The sequence below is a fragment of the Abramis brama genome, assembly GCF_963993115.1.
Source record: "Abramis brama genome assembly, chromosome: 4".
Lineage (NCBI taxonomy): Eukaryota > Metazoa > Chordata > Actinopteri > Cypriniformes > Leuciscidae > Abramis > Abramis brama.
The window spans coordinates 11,013,213-11,040,899 of NC_139966.1; the positions used below are offsets into that span (position 1 = coordinate 11,013,213).

Genomic DNA, 27,687 nt, shown 5'->3' on the forward strand with positions numbered 1-27,687 from the left:
GGTCGAACGGACCTCATTCAGCACCACGTTGAGACAGAGCCGGGCGTGGTGGTTCGCAGCCGGCCGTATCGACTGCCAGAGCACAAAAAGAAAGTTGTGCAAAGCGAATTAGAGTCGATGCTAGAGTTGGGAGTAATAGAAGAATCTAACAGTGACTGGGCGAGCCCGATAGTTTTAGTTCCTAAAACGGACGGCTCGATTCGGTTCTGTGTGGATTACAGGAAGGTGAATGCTGTGTCGAAGTTTGACGCTTATCCAATGCCAAGGGTTGACGAATTGCTTGATCGGCTGGGTACTGCTCGATTTTATTCGACATTGGACTTAACTAAGGGATATTGGCAGATCCCCTTATCTCCATTATCCAAAGAAAAAACAGCTTTCACCACGCCGTTTGGGTTACACCAATTTGTCACGCTTCCTTTCGGGTTGTTCGGGGCTCCGGCAACGTTTCAGCGTCTGATGGACAGGATTCTCCGACCGCACGCTGCATATGCCGCTGCCTACTTGGATGATATCATCATCTATAGTGGTGACTGGCAGCGTCATATGCAGCAGGTGCGGGCTGTCCTGAAGACGCTGAGACGAGCTGGGCTCACGGCCAACCCGAAGAAGTGTGCAATTGGGCGGGTGGAAGTAAGATATCTGGGCTTCCACTTGGGTCATGGGCAAGTGCGTCCCCAAATTGATAAGACAGCAGCGGTTGCGACTTGTCCGAGACCCAAGACCAAAAAGGAGGTTAGACAGTTCCTGGGGCTGGCGGGTTATTACAGAAGGTTTGTGCCTAATTATTCGGACCTCGCCAGCCCGCTGACTGATCTAACTAAAAAGGAGGTACCAGATACGGTCCAGTGGACGGAGCAGTGTCAGCGGGCTTTTACCCAGATAAAGGCTGCTTTATGTGGCGGACCGCTTTTACATGCCCCTGACTTTTCTCTCCCTTTCATCCTACAGACCGACGCGTCGGACAGGGGGATGGGCGCGGTCCTGTCCCAGGAGGTGGAGGGTGAGGAGCGGCCGGTGCTGTACATCAGTCGGAAGCTCTCTAAGAGAGAGACGGTGTACAGCACCATAGAGAAGGAGTGTTTGGCCATCAGATGGGCCGTTCTCACCCTTCGCTACTACCTCTTGGGACGGGAGTTCACCCTCTGTTCGGACCACGCTCCCCTGCAGTGGCTCCACCGCATGAAGGATACCAACGCGCGGATCACTCGTTGGTATCTCGCTTTACAGCCTTTTAAGTTCAAGGTGATCCACAGGCCGGGTGTACAGATGGTTGTGGCTGACTTCCTCTCCAGGAGGAGGGGGGGGGAGGCTGCAGGCCGGATGGCTCCCCGGCCTGAGTCGGGCGGTGGGGGTATGTGGCGAGGGGGGCGTGGTTTTGCGAAGTCTGTAGCAGGAGAGAAAGGAGGGGGCCGATCGGTGAGTAAGTAGGTCAAGTGCAAAATGATGAACACCTGTGTCTGATTGCAGTGATTGGCGTGGAGAGACCGGATATAAGCCGGCATTCGGGAGGAGGAGAGGAAGAGAGTTGGACTGAAACCTCACTGAGCGTCTGTGTCTTTTGAGTGGAAGCTGTCTTGTTGTTTTGTTTCTTGTTAAGCTGTGCGTGGCACGGTGAATGCGCTACGTGCGCCCTTTTTGTTTATTTACTTTTATTTATAATAAACTGAGTGTTTCAGTCACGCCGACCCCTGTCTTCTTCCTTCCTTACCCATACGAACATTGAACCTTATTACAAAAAGACTTTTAAATACATTTATTTAGAAACACAGACATCAATAATCACCCTGTGAATCTCAACAATGGTGACAATAATAAAGCATGTTGCAGTGGCTGCCACCAATCACAACTCATTAATGGCTCCCATCATGCATTGCGGTATGAATAAATTATGATCTGATTTGTCTAAGTAATTTCCTTTTCCTAATTGAATATTCTGCTCGTCACCATTGTTGAGATGCATAGACTGAATCTTGACGTCTGTGTGTGCCTAAACAATAGATTTTATTTTTTTTTAAACAACTTTTAAGAAATCCTTTGTATTATATCTAAAATTCTGGATTTTTATGCAGAATCACAGTTGCGCTGTAATCAACAACATAAATCTAAATCAGAAATAAGGGTCTTAATGAGTTCAGTGATCAAGTTCAAATGATGATTGTCATAACATAACCAACACCATCAGATCACTTTTTTTCTTTGTTCATCTGTCAGTTATAACTCACTAACAGCAGTCAAACAAAATCTAAGGTTAATAATAAGGGTCAAGAGCCCAACTAAAGCAAACACCCATCACCATAATGGTGACTTAAATTTGTGATTTTCTCCTTCAGTGATTCTGCTTGTTAACATCAGGTGTCTTCAATAATGGTGAATCATCACTAAATTAATCACTTAATTAGCTCATTAACTTTAACACTCTTGAGTGTTAATTTAACACTCATATTTTAACACTTTACTCTCTTGAGTGTGGACTCATATAAACTCCCAGGAGTGTTAATTTAACACTGGAGTGTTTGCTGTGTACACGTTGCTTTCCGAGAAGTCATTGCGTTCCGTCACACGCACACATTCTAGGGCTGGGCGATATGGACCAAAAGTCATATCTCGATATATTTGGTCTAAATATCGATATACGATATATATCCCAATATTTTTTCCGCAAAGTGAGAGCTAATGTTCAGTCAAAGTCAAAGTCAAAGCCAAAGCCAAATATGACATGTCACAAGTAGTTTTATTGAAACCGGCTATTTCAGTGAACAGTTGCAAATCAACTGAATAAATAATAAACAGGTTTCTTCTAGGGATGCAACGATACCATTTTTTCAGAACCGATCCGATACCAAAAATTCTGAGTATCGGCCGATACCGATCCGTACCGATACCAGCGCAGTTTTTTTTTAATCAAGTAGAATTTCTATAACTCTGTGTTGAACTGATAATAAGAACTGAAAAAAAGAAAAACAACAACAACAAAAAATATATGATCATAATCTGACATAAATGCTACTGTATTATAAACTAGATTAGTGGATAATTCAGCAGTAAAATTTAGTCACGAGTGCACAATAATTGTATAAAATCTGAACATTTTGTGGAAAAAAAAATGTTTAGTGGGGAACAAATTAGAGATAAGTGTAACACTAAATCTGGTCAAACTTTACACATTGCTCTTTGTATTGTTGTAAAATACATTCATGAAAAACAAGATAAAAATCAAAAATAGCAATTATTTTATATCCTACTATAAAATTGAGACATTTTTTAAATGTATAGCACAGCTGTTTAATGAGGTAGCAACATAATAGATAGGACAGAACAAGAACGGCTATTGATAATCTTTCATTGCGTCACTGTATTATAATATGAAAGGCTCCAATACAGTGCGGCACACAGCGCTTATGCGCATCCCGAGCGCAGAATGATGCGCTGGAAGCAACATGAGTCACAGCGCACAGCGTGTCGAGTCTGCATTGAAAAGTTTAAAGCACAAAGAAAATACATATTGATGCGTAGTGTATTATACAGTATCTATCTATGCAATAGTCTATTCAGCCTTTACTTTTAACAGTTTTAAATTTCAGTTACTGTGCGCGTGAAGAACAAATAGTGCTCTGACTTTACTCCAGTGTTGTGATCAAACAGACACCCGGTAGAAAGTAACATGGTTAAGGTACAGCAATAAAGTCCAGCAAGATAAAGTTGTTTTATGCGAAACCATAGACCTTTATCTACAGATCAAGTATAATAATAGTAAAATTGAATCATCTTGGAGAGAGTTTCATCGTGTTAACTGTCGTAACCGAACGCGACGCGCTGTTTTGAATGCTGAATGAAGAATGATTGACAGCCGTAGCTGAGGGAAACGTTTACGTGATCTTGAATTTAACGACTTAAATATTAATTTATGTCTCACATTATAGGTATAATGGCTTCAGAACACTTATAATATTGTGCACGAAAACTTATGGTGCTTTATAATGTTTGTGTGCCTTTTGTGGGGCTTAACAATAACACAGAATAGTATACGCACAATATCGGATTTGGATCGGCCTTGTCTGACCGATACCCGATCCGCCAAAAATGGCAGTATCGGAGCCGATACCGATACCAAGTATCGGATCGGTGCATCCCTAGTTTCTTCACCTAAGTTAGGGCTGCACGATTATGACAAAAATCATAATTGCCGATTGTTCCCTTCGAATTGTAATTGCGATTTATTAATTATGATTATCAAAGTTTACATTGAATATAAACAAATTTTCTGTAAACATGTTATAATTTGCCTACATACATACATACATACATATATATAGGCAAATTATAACACATTTACACAAAATTTGTTAACACACACAAGTACTTTTCCCCTTTACTTAACATAAATTGTAAGAATATGACTAATAGTAAAGACTAGTACTCATAAACAAACATTAGGCCTATGCTAAAGCTATTAATTAGCAGTCCCAAACTAGTTTTTGTTAATACAATGTTGGTATGAGCCACTACAGTCATTTAAAAATATAAAAAAATAACACAAAGAAAAACAAAGTGGCATTTTGGGGTTATTATGGAAACAACAGTTACCATGGTGAATACACAATATTAACAAGAACTGTTAATGAAACATGGAAACTGCTCCTGGCGAATAGAATGAAAATCATACCTGCATTACTTTTATTTCGTGTAATTTACAACGTAACAGCGTTGCATGCTCGTAGTTTCTTTTGCACTACAGTGAGGCGATACACAGCGCGCGCCGCCGCATTTGCGTGTGCAATTGAAGAGTGAGCACTATGAGCACAGTATAACGGCTGAAAGGACAAGAAAGTCCGTTTTTGAGGTGAAAAACTTTATTGCAGCGTACCCTTATGTCACTGCCTGGTAGTTCCTATTGTGCTGGGTTTTCTGAAGTAGTCATGATTCGCTTCTCATAACATAACATGCGCTCACGCAGAGTGGAAAAGGAGGAGCGGGGGCGCGGGGAGCAAGGATCACAGCGCAAATTTGAACTAGAGCCCGACCGATATATCGGCAGGCCGATATTATCGGCCGATATTAGGCATTTTCCTAACTATCGGTATCGGCATTTATAATGGCCGATAAATTAATATTTAAAAAAATGCAGCGTGCAGTGATTTATGTAAGGATGGCGCTGCCAATAAAGCACCTAAAAGCTGTTACAAAGAACTGGCAAAAGTGGCAAAAAAATAACAGCCACGTCCGGTAGACACAGTGTTAAAGCTCATTCTGCTATGTTACAACATAAAGCAATATTCCAATAATTTATGTAATTATAACACTTTATATAGGGCCATTTTGCATTAAAAGGAGCCAGATGGAGACGCGACACGTTCAGAATTAATACACTTTTAGTAAACTACAGAACAGCGCGAGCGGGAAGCGGCGCACCTCACGCGGGCAGAGAACGCGTCCGAGAACGGACACTGTTAGTGATATAAAACGCACACACAGGTCTGTTAAATTAAGCAATATTTTTAAGGTAGTCTAATATTTTTCTGACTAACAAAATTACTGACACAGTAAAGGGTAGATTTAAATAAAGAAAACGAAATTTAAATAAAGAAATTAAACGAAATTTAAATAAAGAAATTAAACGAAATTTAAATAAAGAAATTAAACGAAATTTAAATAAAGAAATTAAACGAAATTTAAATAAAGAAATTAAACGAAATTTAAATAAAGACATTTAAATAAAGACATTTAAATAAAGAAATTAAATGAAATTTAAATAAAGAAAAACGAAATTTAAATAAAGAAAAACAAAATTTAAATAAAGAAATTAAACGAAATTTAAATAAAGAAATTAAACGAAATTTAAATAAAGAAAAACGAAATTAAGTTAAAATAAAAAACGAGATTAATTTAGATTGATAATAACGGGTAAAAAGTCTAATACATTTTGTTTCTATTATTCTATTTTCCACAATGTCAAAGCAACACAGCTTAATCCAAAACACAAGCTCAGGCATGCACTTCGGTCCATACAAACTCCGCTGTTCTGCGCTCTTGCCAGAGAAGACTTGCAACGGTTCTATTTCTGGCATGCACGCGTTTTCCGCGTGGCTCGAGCCGCGCCTGAGAGACGCGTGTCTCACGCAGGCAGTGTGCAAACTCCAACCTGTTAACATGGGAGCCGAAATAAAAACGGCCATGCCACGCAGTCAGTGTGTCGCCGGCCTTATTCAAGCGCGAATGAGAACCGTTTCGCGGGGGATCCCAGATGTGAAAAAAACAAAACAAATATTCGAATGTCAAATTTTCAAATCGAATACCAACCCACCGAACGAATATTCGGGTCCAGCCCTGTAGCCTAGTTTCACGTTTAGTACATTTTGCTAACTACTTATTTAAAATAGTATAAAACTACTGTACATATGTAATTATAAACGTTTTCATTATGATATTATTAATTTTACTTTACTAAAAAGATCTGAGTTCTTCCTCCACTAAATTAAGATTAAAAATAGAGTATTTAGAATATAATATAATATAAAATGCAATGCAAACTAGTTTGGTTACAGCTCAAATTCTCATTCTATCATTCACCCTGCCTCCATTACATATCTTTGTCACACAAGTGTTTAATCACCACATTTGAGTTATCATTGCAAAACGTTTATATATTTATTCTGTTTATACTGTGTATTCTATATACAGTACCCATCAAAAGTTTGTACACACCAATTGGAAAGTGTGTCCAAACTTACTGTACTATAATACACAAATAATATTGCTACTGTATTATAATATACACACAAATAATATCGGCCAATATATCGGTATCTGGCTTTTTTTTATCGGTATCGGCATCGGCGCCCAAAAATCCATATCGGTCGGGCTCTAATTTGAACTATATCGATATATGCGATATGGTCTAATTCCATATCGCATTTCAAAAATATATCGATATATTTTTTATATCGATATATCGCCCAGCCCTAACACATTCACTCGCAAACAGTCACTCGCACACATACACACTCACTGTCGCCCGCTCTCGCGCACACTAACTCTCGCGCACACTAACTCTCGCTCACATACTCACTCACTTATCTTGACGGAACCCGTCGCGGAGGACCGAAAAAAAAATTAAACATGCTAGTCTTTTTGTCGTGATTTCGTGAAGCATCGCAGATGCGACGTAGGTTGTCGCCAACTATGACACACTATACGAGATGAAACGATCGAATCTTGCGTCCCGGACATTAAAGTTCATGAGAGGTCAGACAAGGATGTTCATTATCTGGTATGCTGTACTCAGGGTTGGGGAGTAACGGAATACATGTAACGGCATTATGTAATCAGGATACAAAAATCCAGTAACTGTAATTCGTTACAGTTACGTCAAAAAACATAGTAATCAGATTATAGTTACATTTTGAAAAAAGGAGGAATACTTTCAGGATTACAATGGTTTAATTTAAAACTTAATAAATCAGTATTTTGGCATAATAGCTCTATATTAAGCGCTGCTTGATTATACAGTAGTTCCTAGTTCTGTTGCCAGTAATGACGCACCCGCTGGGGCATGCGCAAATAACAGCTGTCTACAATCTCCTCAGACGCTGAATGAATCACTGCTGCCAGTAGAAACGTTGCCCGCGGGACAAAAACGCTTTCAATTCATAGAAATTCCGCTGATATTTTGTTTTCAAAGAAGAAAATGCAAACAACATGGTTGTACCAAAATGTCCTTTCTTAATTTCTTCTCACTTAACGGGATGTTCGCTGTCTAATGTTTGGTACGTTAACGTAGGGGAACTCCCACTGCCAACGCCCCAAGGTCAGTCAGGCAAATTAAGAAAGATCACGGCTTTAGTCAACATGTAGGCCTATTTTAAAATAAACTAATATTTAGATTGTGTCGAAATTTAAAATGTTGTGTTTTTTGTTTTTTCCTTGTACATGTTAGTTAAAAATAAAACAAAAATAATCTGTAATACCATACAGTAGCCACTAGATGTCTGTATAGCCCTTTACATAAATATTCAGGGCTGTGTGTTCCCAAGTTGTGGAAATGAGACATGATTGCTTAGTTTCAATAGGTTTTTAGCTACAACATAGTTACTTACAGCTATATGACATTTTCTTAAATAGTTTATATTTTGCAAATATTTTACACCGGACCAAATTCTTGATAAATAAAAGGTTTTTAAAAAATATATATTTCTTCTTGCTTGACTTTTATTTATATATGTGACCTTGAAGTAATCCAAAAGTAATCCGATTACATTACTTTCATATTGTGGTACTTGGATTACGTTACTGAATACTTTTTTCATGAAGTAATTTGTAACTGTAATGGAATACATTTTTAAAGTAACCCTCCCAAGCCTGGCTGTACTCCTTGGCCATAGAGCCTCTTCTGCGCAAATTAAGCCAATCTCTTTTCGGTGTAAACCTTCCTAGATGTGAAACAGTTTTTAAATGATCTGCTTATGCCGATGATGTTGTTGTCATTGTCAAAAAACAAGAAGATATTGACACCCTTGTAGAAAATATTAATGTTTTTGGTGTATTGTCCTCTGCTAAAATTAACTGGGGGAAAAGTGAAGCTGTAACAATCAGTGATGAGTAGAAAACTTGTTTTACCTGCTGGGTTAATTTGGAACAAGGGTGGGTTTAAATAACTTGGTGTTTATCTTGGAGATGATACTTTTGTGTGTAAAAATTGGGACAATGTTTTAGAAAAAGTTGAAGGACGTCTCAATAAATGGAAATGGATCTTGCCACAAACCACTGATGTGTAAACTGAATTTGGTGACACTACAGTGTGTAACATTGAAGTTAATGACTAATATTTGTAGTAGCGCTTTTTGGGTTTTGCACTTTGCAGACGGTCTCACGGAGATCGATTTATATTATAAGGCTTGTTTTGAGGAAAATGAGGTTGTAGCTCGTCATATACGGATTGGAAATAGGAGTCATTTGAGTTTTAACAACGTTTAGCTCATGATTTATTGATCTGGGAAGTTCTGATCTGTGAATAACTTTACTGAACTCCTTGAACTAAGCACTGTCCGTATTTCTTTATACTTAAGTCCAAGTTCAAAATAAAACTCTATGAACCGCTCCATTGTTAATGTACGGAGCTCTGAAACACTGATTAAACAGGAAGTGTTTGTCCGAACTCGCAAAAGTTTTGAAAAATAAGGTGAGACTCAAGATTTTTTATAAGTAATAATTAGGGCTGCAGCTATCGATTCTTTTTGTAATCGATTAATCTAGCACTCAATCGATCGATTAATCGGGTAATCGGATAAAAAAAAATTGTGTGTTTTTAAACAACCAAAACAAATAATGCATAACGAAAATGAGGTATTTATTCCAACTCCACCATTTGGCTCCAAAACTAAGCCTATTTATTGCAATCTTTACCCATTTAGTGTTTATAAGTGCCAGTGCCAATTATATAACAATACAGTTAAGTCAACTTACTGTAAAACATGAATAACATGTAAAACTATGAATACAAACTTAAATAGTAAAGGCCATTTGGCCTTAGTTTTGTCTTCTTAATACAACATTACAAAAAAAGGATTGCACCTTATTCTGCAAATTAGCCACCGGAGAACAAAAATAAATGAAATGAATATAAAATATCAAGCCCAACAGGTACACAATGTAAACAATTTATATAAAAAAAATAAGTGTAGCTTTGAAAAGGGGAATGTTTTATTGCAAATATGCATTTTGTTAAAGAGAAAAAGAACAGCATTTTGTTTTTAACTTAGGCTAGTTTATAATGTTTTCCCCAAAAGTACGAGTGGATTTGGAGAAGCAGGCTGGGGAGTTTCATTTTTTGTTGTTGTCTGTAACTATTTGGCAGATGTGACATAGCCTACAAACAATATATTGTTCCTCCATCACGTCCCAGTGTATAGGCCTACAGTGAATGCATGCTGACATTATTGTTGCGTGACTACATAAAAATGTAAGCATATGTGATGCATTGCCGCAATTGGTCTGACTGGCGCGTGAGAGAGACGAGGGTGCGTGCGTGTGTGTGTGTGAAGGGTTTCTTTTTTTAGGCTATACTCTCTTGCAATTTAACGTGAATACGTTTACTACTTAAAAACATCGAAGCTAAACATCATATCTAGTCAACCTGCATCACGACATCACTACAAATACAGAATGGGATTAAAATCAGCGAACATCAATGTATAGGCTTCGGCACGGGCGGAAATATTGGCGCTGGGACAGAATCGTTACCTTGTTTCAGCGACGCTGAAAGGAAGCGATCCCAAACTTTAGACATTCTCTGCCGTTTATGGACATCTAAATTCAAAATGTATCACTCGCTATGGTGTGCTTCCTGAACACTGAACAACGGTCCGTGTGAAACAGATCCCTGCGCGTATAGTGCGTGTCATAGGAATTTAACGAGGCTTCGAGGCAGAGTTTTTGCCTCGAGGAATTTTTGTAATCGAGTTAGTCGAGTAACTCGATGAATCGTTTCAGCCCTAGTAATAGTACAGAGTTGAGTGGCTCCTCACTTTTGTTGTGCAAAGGCATGGCGGTTGGTTTATATTATTCATAGTGACAAGCAGCCTTTGGAGTTTCATCATTAGCAGCTCCCAAGCAACTACATAGTAACCAAACAGAGTATCCTAGCAACCGTTTAGCAAGACCTATATCTCTGCAAAATGAAATCATGGTAAACTATGATAATCATGTTAGCATCGTGCTACCATAATGCTAGTAACATGCTAATCACAATAGCATAATGCTAGCAACATGCTAATCATGCTAGTAACATGCTAATTATGCTAGCATCTTGTTAAAACATGCTACCATCATGCTAGTAACATGCTAATTATGTTAGCATCTTGCTAAAACATGTTACCATCATGCTAGCAACATGTTAATAATGCTAACATGATGCTAGCGACATATTAATCATGTTAACAACATGTTAATCATGCTAGCAACATATTCATTTTGTTAGCATCTTGCTAAAAAAACTAGCTAACTGCACCCTAGCCACCGAGTGGCGAGTTTTGCCACTGCAAGCACCACTCATATTTTCTTCAGGAAATGCACATTCTAGTTTATTATTTATATTCATTCCCAATCCCAACCTTCTCTGAGTCAGTACACAAAAGCTAAGCATTTATATGCTGACCAAAGGAACTTACATTATCCTTACAAGGTAGAGATACATGTGTTCATGTTTAAAATTGAATGTATATCTCATGATACACAATCCTCATTCCTTAAAGAGAATACTTCAGTCAACATATGCATCAGTGGAAACCAAGCGGCAACCTCCCTGTCTCTCTCTTGAAACCAACACGGAAGTGAGTTAAAATGGAATTCATTGACTGGCCATTTGAGGCTGGCTGCACAAGTGAGTCAAATCTGTATCTCCCCCATGTTAAAATTACCAACTTTACAGCAGAAAAAAACATGTTTACAGCCTGGTTCTTTATGTGGCTTTGGTCTATACAGCTAATTTTGCCCCTCATAACAACTGTGAGGGGGGTGAATTTTTTTATAACTCATCCGTTTAGTTGATTAATATTTAAAGTTCTGCATAATTAAGGGTGTGGCCACTTGAGTGACAGGTGGATTGCCACTGATGTCAATGCTAGCCGTTTGTCTGCTGTTACTAGCCGTCACTTCACCTCAGCAAATTTTAGCTGCTGAACTTGCCATCTCTGCAGTGTTTTGTGCTTTTTCCCGGGATTATTTCATACAATTTAATACACCCATTACTTCGCCCACGGCTTAGGATTCCGTTGTTGTCGTCGAGTATCGTTCGAGAGAACAACCAGCGCTGTATTTCAGTTGTTTTCCTCTGTGAACATGCACTAATGGATGTCTGACTATTTCGTTGCTTTTTGGAGTTTTCAGATTTAAAAACGTCAATAAAGGCTCGTTCGTTCTGCTCTCACGAAACAGATATAGATTATAATATGTTTATGTACCGTCAGATGAAATCCTGCAGGTGTCGGCGCTTTCTCCGTCCGTGCTATAAATGCACATCCTTAAATGAGCGTGGATTTTCTAGCGCATTTACTTGAACTTCATAGGCAATATATCTAGGGCTGCAACGATTCATCGAGTTACTCGATTTACTCGATTACAAAAATTCCTCGAGGCAAAAACTCTGCCTCGAAGCCTCGTTAAATTCCTCTGACGCGCACTATACGCGCAGGGATCTGATTTCACACGGACCGTTGTTCAGTGTTCAGGAAGCACACCATAGCGCGTGATACATTTTGAATTTAGTTGGCGCGATGGCGGAGAGTAAAGATGTCCATAAACGACAGAGAATGTCTGAAGTTTGGGAACGCTTCCTTTCAGCGTCGCTGAAACAAGGTAACGATTCTGTCCCCCGCATTTTTTTTTTTTTTTATCCAGCGCCAATATTTCCGCCCGTGCCTAAGCCTATACATTGATGTTCGCTGATTTTAATCCTATACTGTATTTGTAGTGATGTCGTGATGCGGGTTGACTAGATATGATGTTTAGCTTTGATGTTTTTAAGTAGTAAATGTATTCACTTCAATTGGAAGTGAGTATAGCCTTAAAAAAGAACCCCTTCACACACACACACACACACACACGCACCTTCGTCTCTCTCACGCGCCAGTCAGACCAATTGCGGCAATGCATCACATATGCTTAAACAATATTTACAACAATAATTTCAGCATGCATTACTGTATACACCGGGAAGTGATGGAGGAACAAATATTTTATTGCAGTCTATGCAAGACCTTGTTTGTATGCTATGTCACGTCTGCCAAATAGTTACAGACAACAACAAAAAATGAAACTCCCCAGCCTGCTTCTCCAAATCCACTCGTACTTTTGGGGAAGACATAATCGGCTACCAAAGTAATTGAGCATAGAACATTTTCAATTAACAAAAAAATATAATACTACAAAACGTGCTAATATACTTCAACTATCCTAAGTGAAAAACAAAATGCAGTTTTTTTTCTATTTAACAAAATGCATATTTGCAATAAAACATTACCCTTTTCAAAGCTACACTTATTTTTTTTATAAATTGTATACATTGTGTACCTGTTCGGCTTGATATTTTATATTCATTTCATTTATTTTTGCTCTCCGATGGGTAATTTGCAGAAGGTGCAATCCTTTTTTTTGTAATGTTGTATTAAGAAGACAAAAACTAAGGCCAAATGGCCTTTACTATTTAAGTTTGTATTCATAGTTTTACATGTTATACATGTTTTACAGTAAGTTGACTTAACTGTATTGTTATATAATTGTTGGCACTGGCACTTATAAACACTAAATGGGTAAAGATTGCAATAAATAGGCTTAGTTTTGGAGACAAATGTTGGAGTTGGAATAAATACCTCATTTTCGTTGTGCATTATTTGTTTTGGTTGTTTAAAAACACACAAAAAATTGCATCCGATTACTCGATTAATCGATCGATTAAGTCCTAGATTAATCGATTACAAAAAGAATCGATAGCTGCAGCCCTAAATATATCTATGGTTTAACCCATTTGAGAGATGGCCAAAATCAGAATTTAAAATGGACTGAATAAGCTCTCTACGAACTTGACGAGCGATGCCGCGCTGACGGACCATAGACTATAAAAAAGAGTGACTGACATGTATGCACATAAATCACTGTCACACACACTCTCTCAGAGTAATATTAAGTTACTGCATTATACATTTTCAACTAGCAGAATAGTACAGAATCACGATACACAGTCTCACTTGTAGCCATGTCTTTTAACTATTATAGTATTTCGAAGGGCAAAAATAGGAACTTTTAATTGGCTTTACATCATCAACTGTCACTTTAGCGCGAGGCCCTGTGCCGTCGCAGACTTGGTACTGTCAGTAGCATAATGTTATAGCATTACCTCCCCAGCCTGAGCTAACTTGATCACGTCGAGCTAGGTGGGCTTGAATTAGATTCAGGCTCCTCAGCTCCACTCACGCAAGGCCAAGATGGCGACGGCCGGCTCCGCCCACTTTAGGCTTCAAAAATGGTCTTCAGAAACCTACGGGTGATGTCACGGACAATACGTCCATATTTTTTTACAGTCTATGGTGGAAACTATGCTAGATTGCATTCACATTCCTTTGTGGTTAAAACTAATTCCTCTCACTCCTCTCCATGGCCTTGGCATGTGATCCTCACACAAAGAGCACAGAGATACTGACTTTATACTCCAGTAGCTCTCTTTGCATCTTGTGTTCAATAAAAATTATGTCTTCACTAGTGATGGGCGGTTTCGAAGCACTGCTTTGAGAAGCTTTGAAACTTTTTTTGAATAATTTGTTTCAAACCAGGGGTCAGGAGCATGCATCAAACTGCCAAAATCACGTGATTTCGGTAAACAAGACTTTGTTACGTCCCAAATGTTTCGAAATTTCAATGGTTCGCTGATGGTGGACGATCTCAGTGAACCAGTGTTTAGAGTTTTTACCTGATCTCGGATCAGTTTTATAGTTTTGTAGACATTTTAATGAGATGTTTGTGTAATTTGGTGATGGACAACCCTGCCATTCAACAATCTAAACTATGTTTCCTCTACAACAACATTACTCACTGCTTAACTACCGTAGTATGATGCACCATCGAAGAAATCAACTAATTCTAGTATCAAAATGATAAACCTGTCAGATAACTCGTTTAGAGTAACAGTACTAGAGCATAGACTGCCTTAATGTTGAGACAACAAATGGCAAAAGCGTAAAAGGGAAAAATTAAAAACAGAGAATATGAGGTGGTAAAGAAATAGATTTTCACAATGACTTTCGGAAATTACAGGATGAAACTTGTGCTAAATGCTGAATTTTGAACCATTGACAAAATCAAATGCTTACAGATGTGTCTATAATGTGACTGATTATTCCTGGCACAACAAACTGCTGTTCACGAGCAGTGTATGTCACTACTGAAATTATTCTCATTAACATTATAGTTCAGGGCTCTCAAGTTTTGATGACAGACAAGAGTGACACCCGTCAGGGGGTCAAGTTGTACAGGTCGCGAGTGTTTTTGTTGTTGTTATTAATAATTGCTCATATACCAAATCCAAAGTATTTATTCAATTTCCGTGTGTATGTGTGTGTGTGTGAGAGAGAGAGAGAGAGAGAGAGAGAGAGAGAGAGAGAGAGAGAGAGAGAGAGAGAGATTATGACTGGTGTTGTTGGTGTTATTGTAAGTGTTTGTTGCCTTTTTGGACTTGTTGCCTTCCACCTGCACTGTCTCTTCCTCTGTCTCCTCCTCTAATGGGTCTAGCCTTTTCACCACCTTCTCTGGGCCAGCAGCATCCTCTAAGCTGGCCTTTTTAGGACACTCTCCTCTAAGGGCGAATGAGAGGACGCTTAATTGTTTTTTACCGGACATCTTTGAAAGAGAAAGACAGATGCAATGATTAATGCATCCATGGCCAGGATATAATTATAAAAGACATGATTTTAAAAGTGACCTATAATATCCATTATGCAATACACTTTCATTTATTTAGTGCTAATAAAATTATTAAGCTTATTTGGAGAGAGAGATGTTTATAATGTGACAATATGTCAGTCATTGTGTGATAACGAAAATATGACTATGCCTAGACTACTTGTTCTGAGCAGGTGTTGTCAGTGAACAGGCTGTAAAACTGTTGGCTAAGTTACAGACACTCATGAAAAACTGATGCTAATTATCTGGGAAACATCATCTAACAGCAGTCAAGTTGTCACTATTTGTATCAAACAAGTTGTGAATTTGTTGTAATATTAAAACAGGAGATCATGACTTACTCTGTGCTCAAAGTGATGCTCGGAGCTTGGAGTGATTTCCTCTATGGGTGAACGAAAGAGATGGTCCTCACTGCAGAACGTCAAAACATGAACACATCACCCCGGTTCTTAAATCCTTACACTGGCTGCCGGTTTGTCAGAGAATAGACTTTAAAATTTTACTCTTTGTATTCAAATCCCTGCACAACCTAGCCCCTGTCTACCTCTCTGAACTTCTTCATCTCTACACTCCATCCAGAAGCCTACGATCCCGTGACCAGGCTTTGTTGGTAGTCCCTCACGTTAGGCTTAAGCGTAGCGGCGAACGCGCATTTGCAGTGGCAGGGCCCCGACTTTGGAATGCCCTGCCTCTAGAGATCAGAATGGCCCCTTCACTGTCTGTTTTTAAGTCCCTGCTAAAAACGTATTTGTTTTCCTTAGTGTATTGACTACTGTGATATTGACTACTGTGATTATTTTATTTTATTTTGTTTTTTAAATTGGGTTATATTAAATTTTGCTTGGTCTGGTTTTCTGTGTATGTGGTATCATCTGTAAAGCACTTTGGTCAGCCTATTGGCTGTTGTATATGTGCTATACAAATAAAATGAACTTGAACTTGAACTTGAACTCATCAGACTCTTGTACATTGGTTTATTTTGTGAGACACTCGACTGTCGTAAGGCTTTCATCCAACGTCTGTTCTGTTGAAGAGCATGTAGAAGGAAGAGTACGGCCTGATCACACAAGCTTTTCAGAGTATGTTTTGATCATGATCATGAAAGTTTGCTTACATTTAATCATTCTATGAAAGACATAAGGACATAAGGCATTTTTACACTGGCAGTTTAGGTCGAAACGGGTTACGGTTTGCATTGAAAGTTGCTTAAACACACACTTTAAAAACTGCAGGGTTAAAAAATAACACACACTCTAAATAACCGCTGGGTCACTATTGGACAGAACATGCGCTGGGTTTTACCATTTAACCCATATTTCTGGGTCATTCATTTGACCAAACCAGTGGGTGAAATTAACCCTCTTGCTGGGTTAAGACTTACTCATGTGATGGGTTATTTCCTGTCTCATTGCCATATTAAAATTAGTAACAAATATTCGTTATATTACGAATGTAAAATAATTATTGTCTCTGGATAATAAACGATATTCGCTTAAATACTGATTCAGGCAAATTATCAGTGCTGGTACTACTCGACATCAGTGCTGCATTTGACACTGTCGATCATAACATACTTCTTGACAGGCTGGAAAACTGGGTAGGGCTTTCTGGGATAGTCCTAAAATGGTTCAGGTCATACTTAGATGGGAGAGGTTATTATGTGAGTATAGGAGACCATAAGTCTGAGTGGACATCCATGACATGCGGAGTCCCTCAAGGCTCAATTCTTGCGCCACTCCTGTTCAACCTGTATATGCTCCCAATGAGCCAAATAATGAGAGAGAACCAAATCTCTTACCACAGCTATGCAGACGACACACAGCTCTACTTAGCCCTATCGCCTAACGACTACAGCCCCATTGACTCCCTGTGCCGATGCATTGATGAAGTCAACAGTTGGATGTGTCAAAACTTTCTTCAGTTAAACAAAGACAAAACTGAAGTCATTGTGTTTGGAAACAAAGATGAAGTTCTCAAGGTGAACGCATACCTTCACTCTAGGGGTCAAACAACTAAACATCAAGTCAGGAATCTTGGTGTGACACTAGAGTCAGACCCTAGTTTCAGTAGTCATGTCAAAGCAATAACTAAATCAGCATACTATCATCTGAAAAATATTGCAAGAATTAGATGCTTTGTTTCCAGACAAGACTTAGAGAAACTTGTGCATGCTTTCATCACCAGCAGGGTGGATTACTGTAATGGACTCCTCACTGGCCTTCCCAAAAAGACCATAAGACAGTTGCAGCTCATACAGAACGCTGCCGCCAGGATTCTTAGCAGAACCAGAAAATATGATCATATCACACCAGTCCTCAGGTCTTTACACTGGCTCCCAGTTAGATTTAGGATTGATTTTAAAGTATTATTACTGGTATATAAATCATTCAATGGCCTAGGACCTCAATACATTGAGATATGCTCACTGAATATAAACCCAACAGATCACTCAGATCATTAGGATCATATCAGCTAGAAATACCAAGGGTTCACTCAAAGCATGGCGAGTCTGCTTTTAGCTATTATGCTGGAACCAGCTTCCAGAGGAGATCAGATGTGCTCCTACTGTAGTCACATTCAGATCCAGACTCAAAACACTTCTGTTTAGCTATGCATTTACTGAATGAGCACTGTGCCACTGTTCGTCCGACTGTTTGTACTGTACTGTGCTTTAATTATTCTTATTTCTTTTTATTATTTTAATTTCTTCTATGTAAAGCACTTTGAATTGCCATTGTGTATGAAATGTGCTATATAAATAAACTTGCCTTGCCTTGCCTTCTGTAATACAATAAACCAGAGAGGCCACTGTATATGTGATTTCAATCTCATTTAATTGTTTTTTTTTTAAATACATTTTTAATACATTTCTTTAATACTTCTTTTTTGTACACTTATTACAATTATACAATGTATACTCATTCTAAGATAATAAAAACATAAAGGTTCATTAAGTAAGGTCTTTATATACCACTGAAAACATAGTTATGTATATGATATTGCATTTCTGTCAACAACAGATCCTCCTAAATATTACACAATGCATTTTTAAAAGTCATTAAGCAGCTCATTTGAACTCTTATACGATTATGATTTCATTTATTAAAATGTGATGATTTATTAAGAACAGCAACAAACATTTAAAATGCGACAAGTGGGCAATATCAAGTGGGCCTGAAACAACTGTTGTCCTCAAATTTTACAGAGGACTCTTTTCCATTAATGTGATAGACGGCATGCTGGAGAAACTCCCAGGCGGAGAAACACTGCTTTGTTTATTTAACATGAAAAACAAAATAAAGCTTTGAAACAAAGATCAGCAGCCTCCAGCAAAGACTCGGTCTCAATGGCGTGGCCTGGAACAATGGCAAAGGTCTGACATGTCCCCCTCGTCTCATCCCTGATGCTCCAGTCATCTCTTTTTTTAAATATTCAACCATGTTTTAGCTAAAATAATGTTTTAATAAATAAATGAATTCATTTTTGTTCAATATATTCATTAAAACTTTCATTTAAAAAAACTAAACTAAATTTAAAAAAGTAAATATTCTGAAAGCATTGAATGAGATCCCACGTTAATTTAAAATAGCTTTACAGTAGTAACAATAAATATGATATTTTAATTATATGATATGATTAATATAATATTTTTAATATTGCTTTTAACGGATTAAAAAAATAACGAATTAATCACGTTTAAAAACTTTGGAGTTTTTAATATTTTTATAGTGCAATCATTTCACAGTTACTCTCCAAATTAATGTAGAAACAACTTTAAGACATTTTAAATATTTGTTTAATGGCATCTTTTTATAAATCAAGGCCAGTATCACTGATAATAATCCAGCTACTGATGTGTCTCTATGATAAATGATTTTTTAACATTAATTATAGACATTCATCTCTAAAAGCTATTGATTTCAACATTTGTTAGGCTTTAAATAAAATATCAACTTTTAATGTAAGTGAACTTAAAACAATCTTCACATAAACCCATTATAATAAATGTCACATTTACCTGTGGCCTTCCTACCTGTCTAACAGGAAATATACAGAAATTGAATAAAGTTATCAAACACTTTATAGTCTTCACTGCATAAATCATAAATGAAATATAAATTAATCCTTATTAAAGCTATTATTTTCTCTGCTACAACAATCTCTGTTACCTTTGTTCTTTGATTAACATCAATGACATCGCATCAACGGGTTTATTAGGCTGCTGTCACTTTAAGAGCTGCTGCCACATATGACACGGATTTGACGCGCATCATATTTTCTCATAACTCTTTAAGTTCATTCGAGACGTTATTTAACGCATTTAAGACTGCTCTTATGAAAATACTTGACAAAACTGGCATTTTGGCATAATTCTGTGTGTTATTGTTTGTTCAAGCATGAAACAGAAGTTATGGCAAGCCTAAGTATTCATATACACCTGGTTGGGTGTACACTGAAGATTGACTGAAGATTGCACACTGAAGACTGAAGATTGCACACTGACCCATCAAAAGCGTGCGATTTGACAGCAAAATGCTCGACGTGATTTGCTACAAAAAATGCACGTTCTGGACGTGCGCTTTGAAGTCCCTGAAAATGCACGTTTTTGACGTGTATTTATCTTAAGAAAAAACGGTGTCGAATGAACACAATGAACGTGTAAACAGGTAAACCAAACATGCAGTGCAAACGTGTGTTTAAAGTGTGCAAACAGGTGAAAAGAATGTGATCTTTCCTTAGTGTTCTCAAAATTGCTTATCAAAAGTGTATGCTCACTTGTTTAGGGCTCGAGTCTGTCATGTTTTTGTCCTCTATCTGGGGTTTAGGACTCTTGTATTATCATTAAACCCAACCAAAACAACATGGAAATATCGAGGACAGATTTAACAGAGGATTATAATTGCTGAGTTATTATAATCCAGTCAAATTTGTTCACAGATGATGTAGCAAGAGATGTGTAAAATCAGGGCTCAGCGCTAAGGATTTTTCTACTGGCCCATCGGGCCAGGGGTTTAAATTTGTACTTGCCCTGCCAAAATGTACACTGGCCCCACCAAGTAATAAATATAAAAATAAAATAGGTCTAGTTATTGTTTAAGTTGTTTTTGATCCATGTAACCTTAATAGATAAGGTTATGACGCCAAAAACTACTAGCCTACTAAATCGTATAAATTCTAAATATTGTTAAAGACAGTAATAAAATAATAACAAATAATACAGTTACGAGCAATAGCACAAATAAATACAACAGAGCAAACATATACAAATGAAATAAACAGTTCTTTTCAGGTTTTTCAAGTAGGTCTAAATTAGATTTTCAAGCACAGACAGTAATCAAATAAAAATATCACTGCATAGTGTTCTCGGTATAAATATAGATTAACCCTATGAAAAACCTGTTTGACTGCAACTCATACTGTGTGTGAAGAGAATTGTAATTTAGTGCAAGTGAATGCAACAATAACGCATTAACAGTTAAACAGATTAACGGGCTCGTCTTGGTTGTCTACTGAGTCTCATTTTAAAAATTCACTTTCCACTTCCTCGTCTAGTTTTACTACTGTCAGCATAGATAATACTTTGAAATGAATCATGTCTATGAGCTCTTTCACATGCTCTTTGACCCTTTGCCTACTGAGGTTCTAAACATGTACTTCACATGCTTATGTCCTGCTATTACTGTAATTATTAACAATACCTTAGCTGCTGGGCATGTCCCTTTGGCCCTTAAGACAGCCGCTATTACACCAGTTCTTAAAAAGCCTGGCTCTGATCCTGAAGATTTATCTACATATAGGCCTATTGCCAATCTACGTTTTCTGGCTAAGGTCCTCGAACGGGTTGTTGTTGGCCTGCTACAGCAATATGGTAAATGGACTGCATTTATATAGCGCTTTCACAGACCTATGGCCACCAAAGCGCTTTACATAGCCTCACATTCACCCATTCACTCACTCATTCATACACCGACGGCGGTGTCAGCCATGCAAGGCGCCATCCAGCTCGATCCTGAAGATTTATCAACCTATAGGCCTATTGCCAATCTACCTGTTCTGGCTAAGGTCCTCGAACGGGTCGTTGTTGGCCAGCTACAGCAATATCTGTACAAATATTTATGTCTTTGTTGTTTCTACATTATTTTTGAGATTTAATTTGAAAGTATTACAATATAAAAATATATTAAAAACTTTACTGTTTATCGCAAATACCAAAAAATGACAAAGAAATGTTTTAAACAAATTAGTTTATTTTTAAATCGATTGACAGCACTTATACTCTGCTCTTTTTTTGTATTTTTGGAAAGTGTCTGATAACATATGATTCATTATAGACATTTGTGTTTTTGTCCAACAGCTGTAAGTCAGTAAAGGACAATGGCTTTTGTTGAACAGCACGATGACACAGTAGATGAGCCTGAAAACAAAAAACTGAAAGAAGGTAATAGTGATAAAAGAAAAATAATATCAGAAATGTTAAAGTTGTGATTTAAGCGATGTAATTAATCTCTCTAGGGCAGATGAGCAGCAGTGTTGATGTGAAAGCTGAAACAGGAGCAACTGTAAATGCTCCTGTACTCACTGGAAACACCATCACAGGCCCAGTGACCATCAACTACAGCTTAAACACTGCAGGAAATGGTAATATAGTTTATATATAATAATGACTATAATATAATTCATATAATAAAAATATAATATAATAAACTGTAATGTTTAAAAAGACACAATAACTGCTTTCTGAGACAGACTGCTTATGAACAATCATATATGAAATAATGCTCAGTAGTTGTGAATCCTATTCTTAAGGAAGTTTAGTGTGTAGCCATATTGTTCAGAAATGCTTTAGGTACTTGTCACTTTATTCTTCTGTGTAATTGTGTCTATTGTCTCTTTCCTTTGTATAAATTTACTCATTTTCTCTTTCCTTACAGAGCCACAAAAAACCTCAGTGACGGAGACACTAGAGAAACAACAAGGTGCAACCATCATTTCTTCATTATAGAGGTCTTCAGACTTTATGAAAAAATTGATAATTTAGTCTTTGCTGTCTTTTTCCCTATTTCTTAAAGGCTCAACTGCAGACGATAGAGAAGCTACTCTTCATGATTACACAGAGATCAGCCGCAGACTGAAGAACAAATTAAAACAGGACTACGAGAAGATATTGGTTGGTAATTCAGAGACGGGTCATAAGAAATACCTGAGCGATGTTTACACTGATTTATATGTGGTGGAGAATGAGACTGGAGGAAGAGTGAACGACCATGAAGTGATACAGATCGAATCAAATCACAACCGACTGACTGCCAAGGAGAAGCCAATCGTGTGTAATGACATGTTTAAAGTCCAGTGTGACACAGGTCGACGAAACAGAAAAGTGCCGACAACGGGGATCGCAGGAGTGGGAAAAACTGTCTCTGTCAATAAATTCATCTTTGACTGGGCTAAAGGAACAGAAAATCAGGATATAGTCTTCATATTTCCACTTCCATTCCGTAGACTGAATTTGATTAAAGGAGAGTGCAGTCTCATGGGACTGCTCAACAAATACTTCTTTAGTAGTCCTGAAGAATTGCCCTCTCTTCCTGAAGGTGATGGTAAAGTTATGTTCATCTTTGATGGGCTGGATGAATGTCGCTTTACTTTGAACTTTAAAGAAGATGATACATTTACAAATGTAAATGAAAAAACAACAGTGAGTAAGATAATAATAAACCTTATCAAGACACATCTGGTTTCCTCTGCGCTCATCTGGATCACATCCAGACCAGCAGCAGCCAGTCTGATACCCCGTGACTACATTGATCAAGTGACAGAGGTGCGAGGATTTAACGATGAGCAGAAAGAGCAATACTTCAAAAATAACAGCAGTCCTGAGGTTGCTGGAAACCTCATCAGTCACATCAAGAAATCCAGGAGTCTGTACATCATGTGCCACATCCCCGTCTTCTGCTGGATCTCTCTCATTGTTCTTCAGCCTCTACTGGCTCGAGAGAGCAATGCCAAAACTCCCACAACTCTCACAGGGATGTACACAAGCTTCTTAATTTCTCAGAAGAAACAGATGGAAGAAAAATACTGTGATGACTCTGAACCTAAAGCCAACCCAGTGTCTTTTGATCAGATTATTCTGAAGCTTGGGAAACTAGCCTTTCAACAGCTGGAGAAAGGAAACCTGATTTTCTACAAAGAAGATCTTGAGAAATGTGGACTAGATGTCAGAAAAGGGTCGTTGTACTCTGGGTTATGCACTCGAATGTTTCAGGAGGAAAAGGTAGCAGCAAGAAACGTTTACAGCTTCGTACATCTCAGTGTACAGGAATTCCTTGCTGCTCTTTATGTGTTTATAATTGGCAAAGACAAGAAAACAAACTCATTTCTTCAATCCTGGAGAGAAAAACTGGCATGGAAACTGTCCAAAAAGCCACTGTTTCAGCTTCATAAGGCTGCAGTCAACAAGGCTTTACAGAGTGAGAACGGACACCTGGACCTTTTCCTTCGGTTCCTCCTGGGTCTCTCACTGGAGTCCAATCAGAGTGACCTGAAGGGACTACTGCCAAAACTGAAACTGAAAACACAGAATGTTAAAGACATTGTTGACTATATCAAACAGACAATAGAGACAGAGAAATCAGTGGAAAGAACCATCAATCTCTTCCACTGTCTGAGTGAACTGAAAGATGACTTTGTGGAGGAAATCCAGAAGAATCTGAGCTCAGGAAAACTTTCAGCACAGAATCTCTCCTCTGCTCAATGGTCTGGTCTGGTGTTTGTGCTCCTGATGTCAGAAGAGACTCAAGAGAAGTTTGAACTGCAGAAATACAGAAGATCTGATCAAGCACTGATGAGATTTCTGCCGGTGATCAGAAACACCAGAAGAGCACTGTAAGAGTCTCCTTTACATTAATTTATAAATACTATTAGTCTTTTGTAATTGCCTTCATTTTAAATGGGTGACTTGATGGCCTAAAATGTTCAGAAAAATGAATAAAAGTAATGTGTGTGAAAATAAATGCTGGTTTGATGTTTTATGTAGAGATAATCGTTTTAGCTGTGCTTAATTCACTACAGTTAAAGGTTTTTTCAAGCTCCAGATTATAAACGCTAATAAGCATTATTACTGTTCTTTGTTTTGTTCTCTACACAGGCTACACAGATGTAATCTCACAGCTCAGTCCTGTGAGAGTTTATCATCAGCTCTACAATCCTCAAACTCCTTTCTGAGAGAGCTGGACCTGAGTAACAATGACCTGCAGGATTCTGGAGTGAAGCTTCTTTCTGATGGACTGAAGAGTCCAAACTGTCAGCTGGAGATACTGAGGTGAATGGTTTTAAAATAATTAACTATGCTATAATCAGAGGCTGACTTAACCAATAAGCAAGGCAAGCGGCCGCTTGGCACACGCAAGAGACAAAACATTTGCAGGAAAGTGATATTTTTCCATATTTATACAGACGTATGACCCACATGGACTGCATAAGTTTAATAACAATATTGTTTGGGGTGAGGGGAAGGGAATGGACTGTATGAAGATTGAATTTGCAACAGTTACTAAAAGTGTAAAATGCTTCTGTTTCATGCATGATTTGCTTCCGACAGCACTGAACAAGCTAGCAGCGCCATCTAGTGGCTGTGCACAGGACACAGTTAGCATCTCATGCTGGGTACACACCAAGATATATTTTACAACTTATAAGATTTTCAAAATGTGATAGACCACAAACATGAGGACAAAAAATCCTAGATTTAACCGTTTTGCTCCTACACTGTAAACCCTAACAAGTTGACACTACTCAAGTGATTTGAGGAAAGTGGTTGCGTAAGTTTTTTTGAGTAATGGAAAAATTCAAACTTAATTAATTGAGTTGACCTAATGTGGTCTTCTCATTGAATTAACTTAAATGTTTAAGTAAAGATAACTTAAAAGGCAAATGGACTAAACTCAAACTTGCCAGTTTATATTTTGTTTACTTATTAGTAAATAAATACATTTTAAATAAATTATAAATCATTAAACCAAGTTTTTCACATCAACAGCTTTATTAGGATTATATTACAACTTCTATAATGCATACTGACTGAACATCGTATATTAAAGGTATTGCGGAGGATTTTCTTTTTCCGGGTGGATCATCAAGACTATTGGTACTCCTAGTTGTCAATCATTCTGGTGATATGTTTACATAAGGCCGTCGTACGTGCTCGTCCCTAGGTAGTTTTCGCTTTCTGCGCATGCGCACTTTCGGGTGTATGTGTGTTGTGAGCTACCGGTTTCAGCCATTCATTGAAGCTCGCCGTTCTCATCGGGTTTTTTCAAAATGTCTGAGGGTCGCAAGAGAAAAAGTGTCTACGAATTGTATGACAAGAAGAGAAAGGCCTCTGAAGAAAGAAACAAGACCAGAGTGTTTTTGGGAGAATATTTCACACACTGGCGTGCGCTAAAAACACAGGTTGGGCTTCCCACTGATGCCTCAGTCGCGAAGTTTCTACTCGACAGGTAAAGTTTGGCATGCTATTTGGAGAAATCCATTTAAAATCACTGCTAGTAAAAGTTAATGTAAGCTATGATTAGCGATGCTAGCCCTGGCACAAGTCACGCACCGCGCAGACACGGTAAACATCTCAATTTGTCTAAAGTAGCCTTATGACCAAATGGTAAAAGGTATCACGCTGAAATGTTCTAAAACCTTGTGTGTTCATTTTTGATAATTCCAATGTGTTCACATAGTATTTATTACACAAATGCAACAAGCTACTTCTCCATTGCAGATCATGTCTTGAGTCCTCACTCAATCGATCAGTATAATAAGTAAATAAAACACGGAAGGGCATTTGACATTTTGTCTTGCATGAATGTTTTTGAGTTAGAGTGTTTTTGGGAGAATATTTCACATGCTGGCGTGCGCTAAAAGCACAGGTTGGGCTTCCCACTGATGACTCAGTCGCGAAGTTTCTACGACAGGTAAAGGAAAGTAGGCTTGTATGAGTCATGCCAACAGCAACTTGACAGAGCGTGCACAAGGAGAACTAGGCTTGTGCATGCTCTCTCGTGCACACGTTTAATAGGTGTTCCCTCTCGGGAGCAGGTAGAGTGTTGCGCATGTGCATTTTTTCAAAAAGTGGAGAGGGCGGTTCTTTTCTAAAATTCGGGAAAATCCTCCGCTATACCTTTAACATTTAATCAGTAAAAAATACAATTACAATACTTGCAGTAAATTAAATCAATTAATTAAAAATGTATTTAGAAAACTGTCATTTAAAAGTGAAACTGACCAGATCAGAACAATTGATCAGAACAATTAAAAGCACACTGTAATGAACAACAACAGACATGTTTGTCATCTACTTTAACTTATCTTTCACCCTTTGTAATAGTTGCTTGTGAGTTCCTCAGTTGTCTTCGGTGTGTGAATAGATAGATCTCAACATCATACAGTCACTTTTAGAATGGGTTCAAATATTCAAAATATCCTGAAAAAAACAAAAAATGTACAAGACCTGAATTTTTTTTTAAGAACAATCGGCACTTTAACTGCTCAGGACAAACAAGTGACACATGAACATCCATCACAAAACAAACAAACAAAAAACAGTTGTCGATCATCCAGGTAACGACACAGAATTAAGAGGGAAAATTATTATTTAAAAAATTATGTACACTTTTGACCACAACTTATGTGTGTGATAGAGTCAGTACTTCAGGCTAACATCAGTGAGATCTCATCCTGTGGAAACTGCCACTGTTGGTTCAAAAGGTTCTCATTGATGAATGGTCCTTCAGATGAATGGTTGGGGCTGGGAACGGAAGATCCTGTGATTAAAATAAAAAAAAATAATTAAGACACATTTTCTCTTAATACATTGTATAGTTCTCGTTGTTTAAGCACAGGTTAGAGGGATATAATAATAAACATGTAACAATACAAAGCATTTTTTTTTTAGTTGGACAGCAACAAGAATGGAAATAATCAAAGCAAGTCAAAGTGCTTTCTTTGTCATTTCAGTAACTAACTAAATAAAATACAAGATAACTTTGGAAACTGAATGGTATTCAAACAAAAACTCTTTCTCTGTGCGTTACCTGATGGATGACTCTGTTCTTTGAAGAGCAGCAGTATTTGAGAAGAATGGCAGCATTTACCACCTGGCCTAAAAACAACCATATATATATATATATATATATATATATATATATATATATATATATATATATATATATATACACACAGTAAATTACA

General features: G+C 37.8%; 1 protein-coding gene across 1 annotated transcript in view; it reads left to right on the forward strand.

Annotated features, from left to right (window-relative positions):
• The window catches only part of LOC311081700 (NLR family CARD domain-containing protein 3-like), a 50,421-nt gene that overhangs the window by 5,745 nt on the left and 16,989 nt on the right, over positions 1-27,687 (forward strand). Inside the window, exons 2-6 of the mRNA XM_084112328.1 lie at positions 21,803-21,886; positions 21,961-22,086; positions 22,380-22,424; positions 22,518-24,333; positions 24,596-24,769. Coding sequence (XP_083968454.1) covers positions 21,823-21,886; positions 21,961-22,086; positions 22,380-22,424; positions 22,518-24,333; positions 24,596-24,769 — 2,225 coding nt within the window. The 5' untranslated portion in view covers positions 21,803-21,822. The remainder of the gene's footprint in view (positions 1-21,802; positions 21,887-21,960; positions 22,087-22,379; positions 22,425-22,517; positions 24,334-24,595; positions 24,770-27,687) is intronic.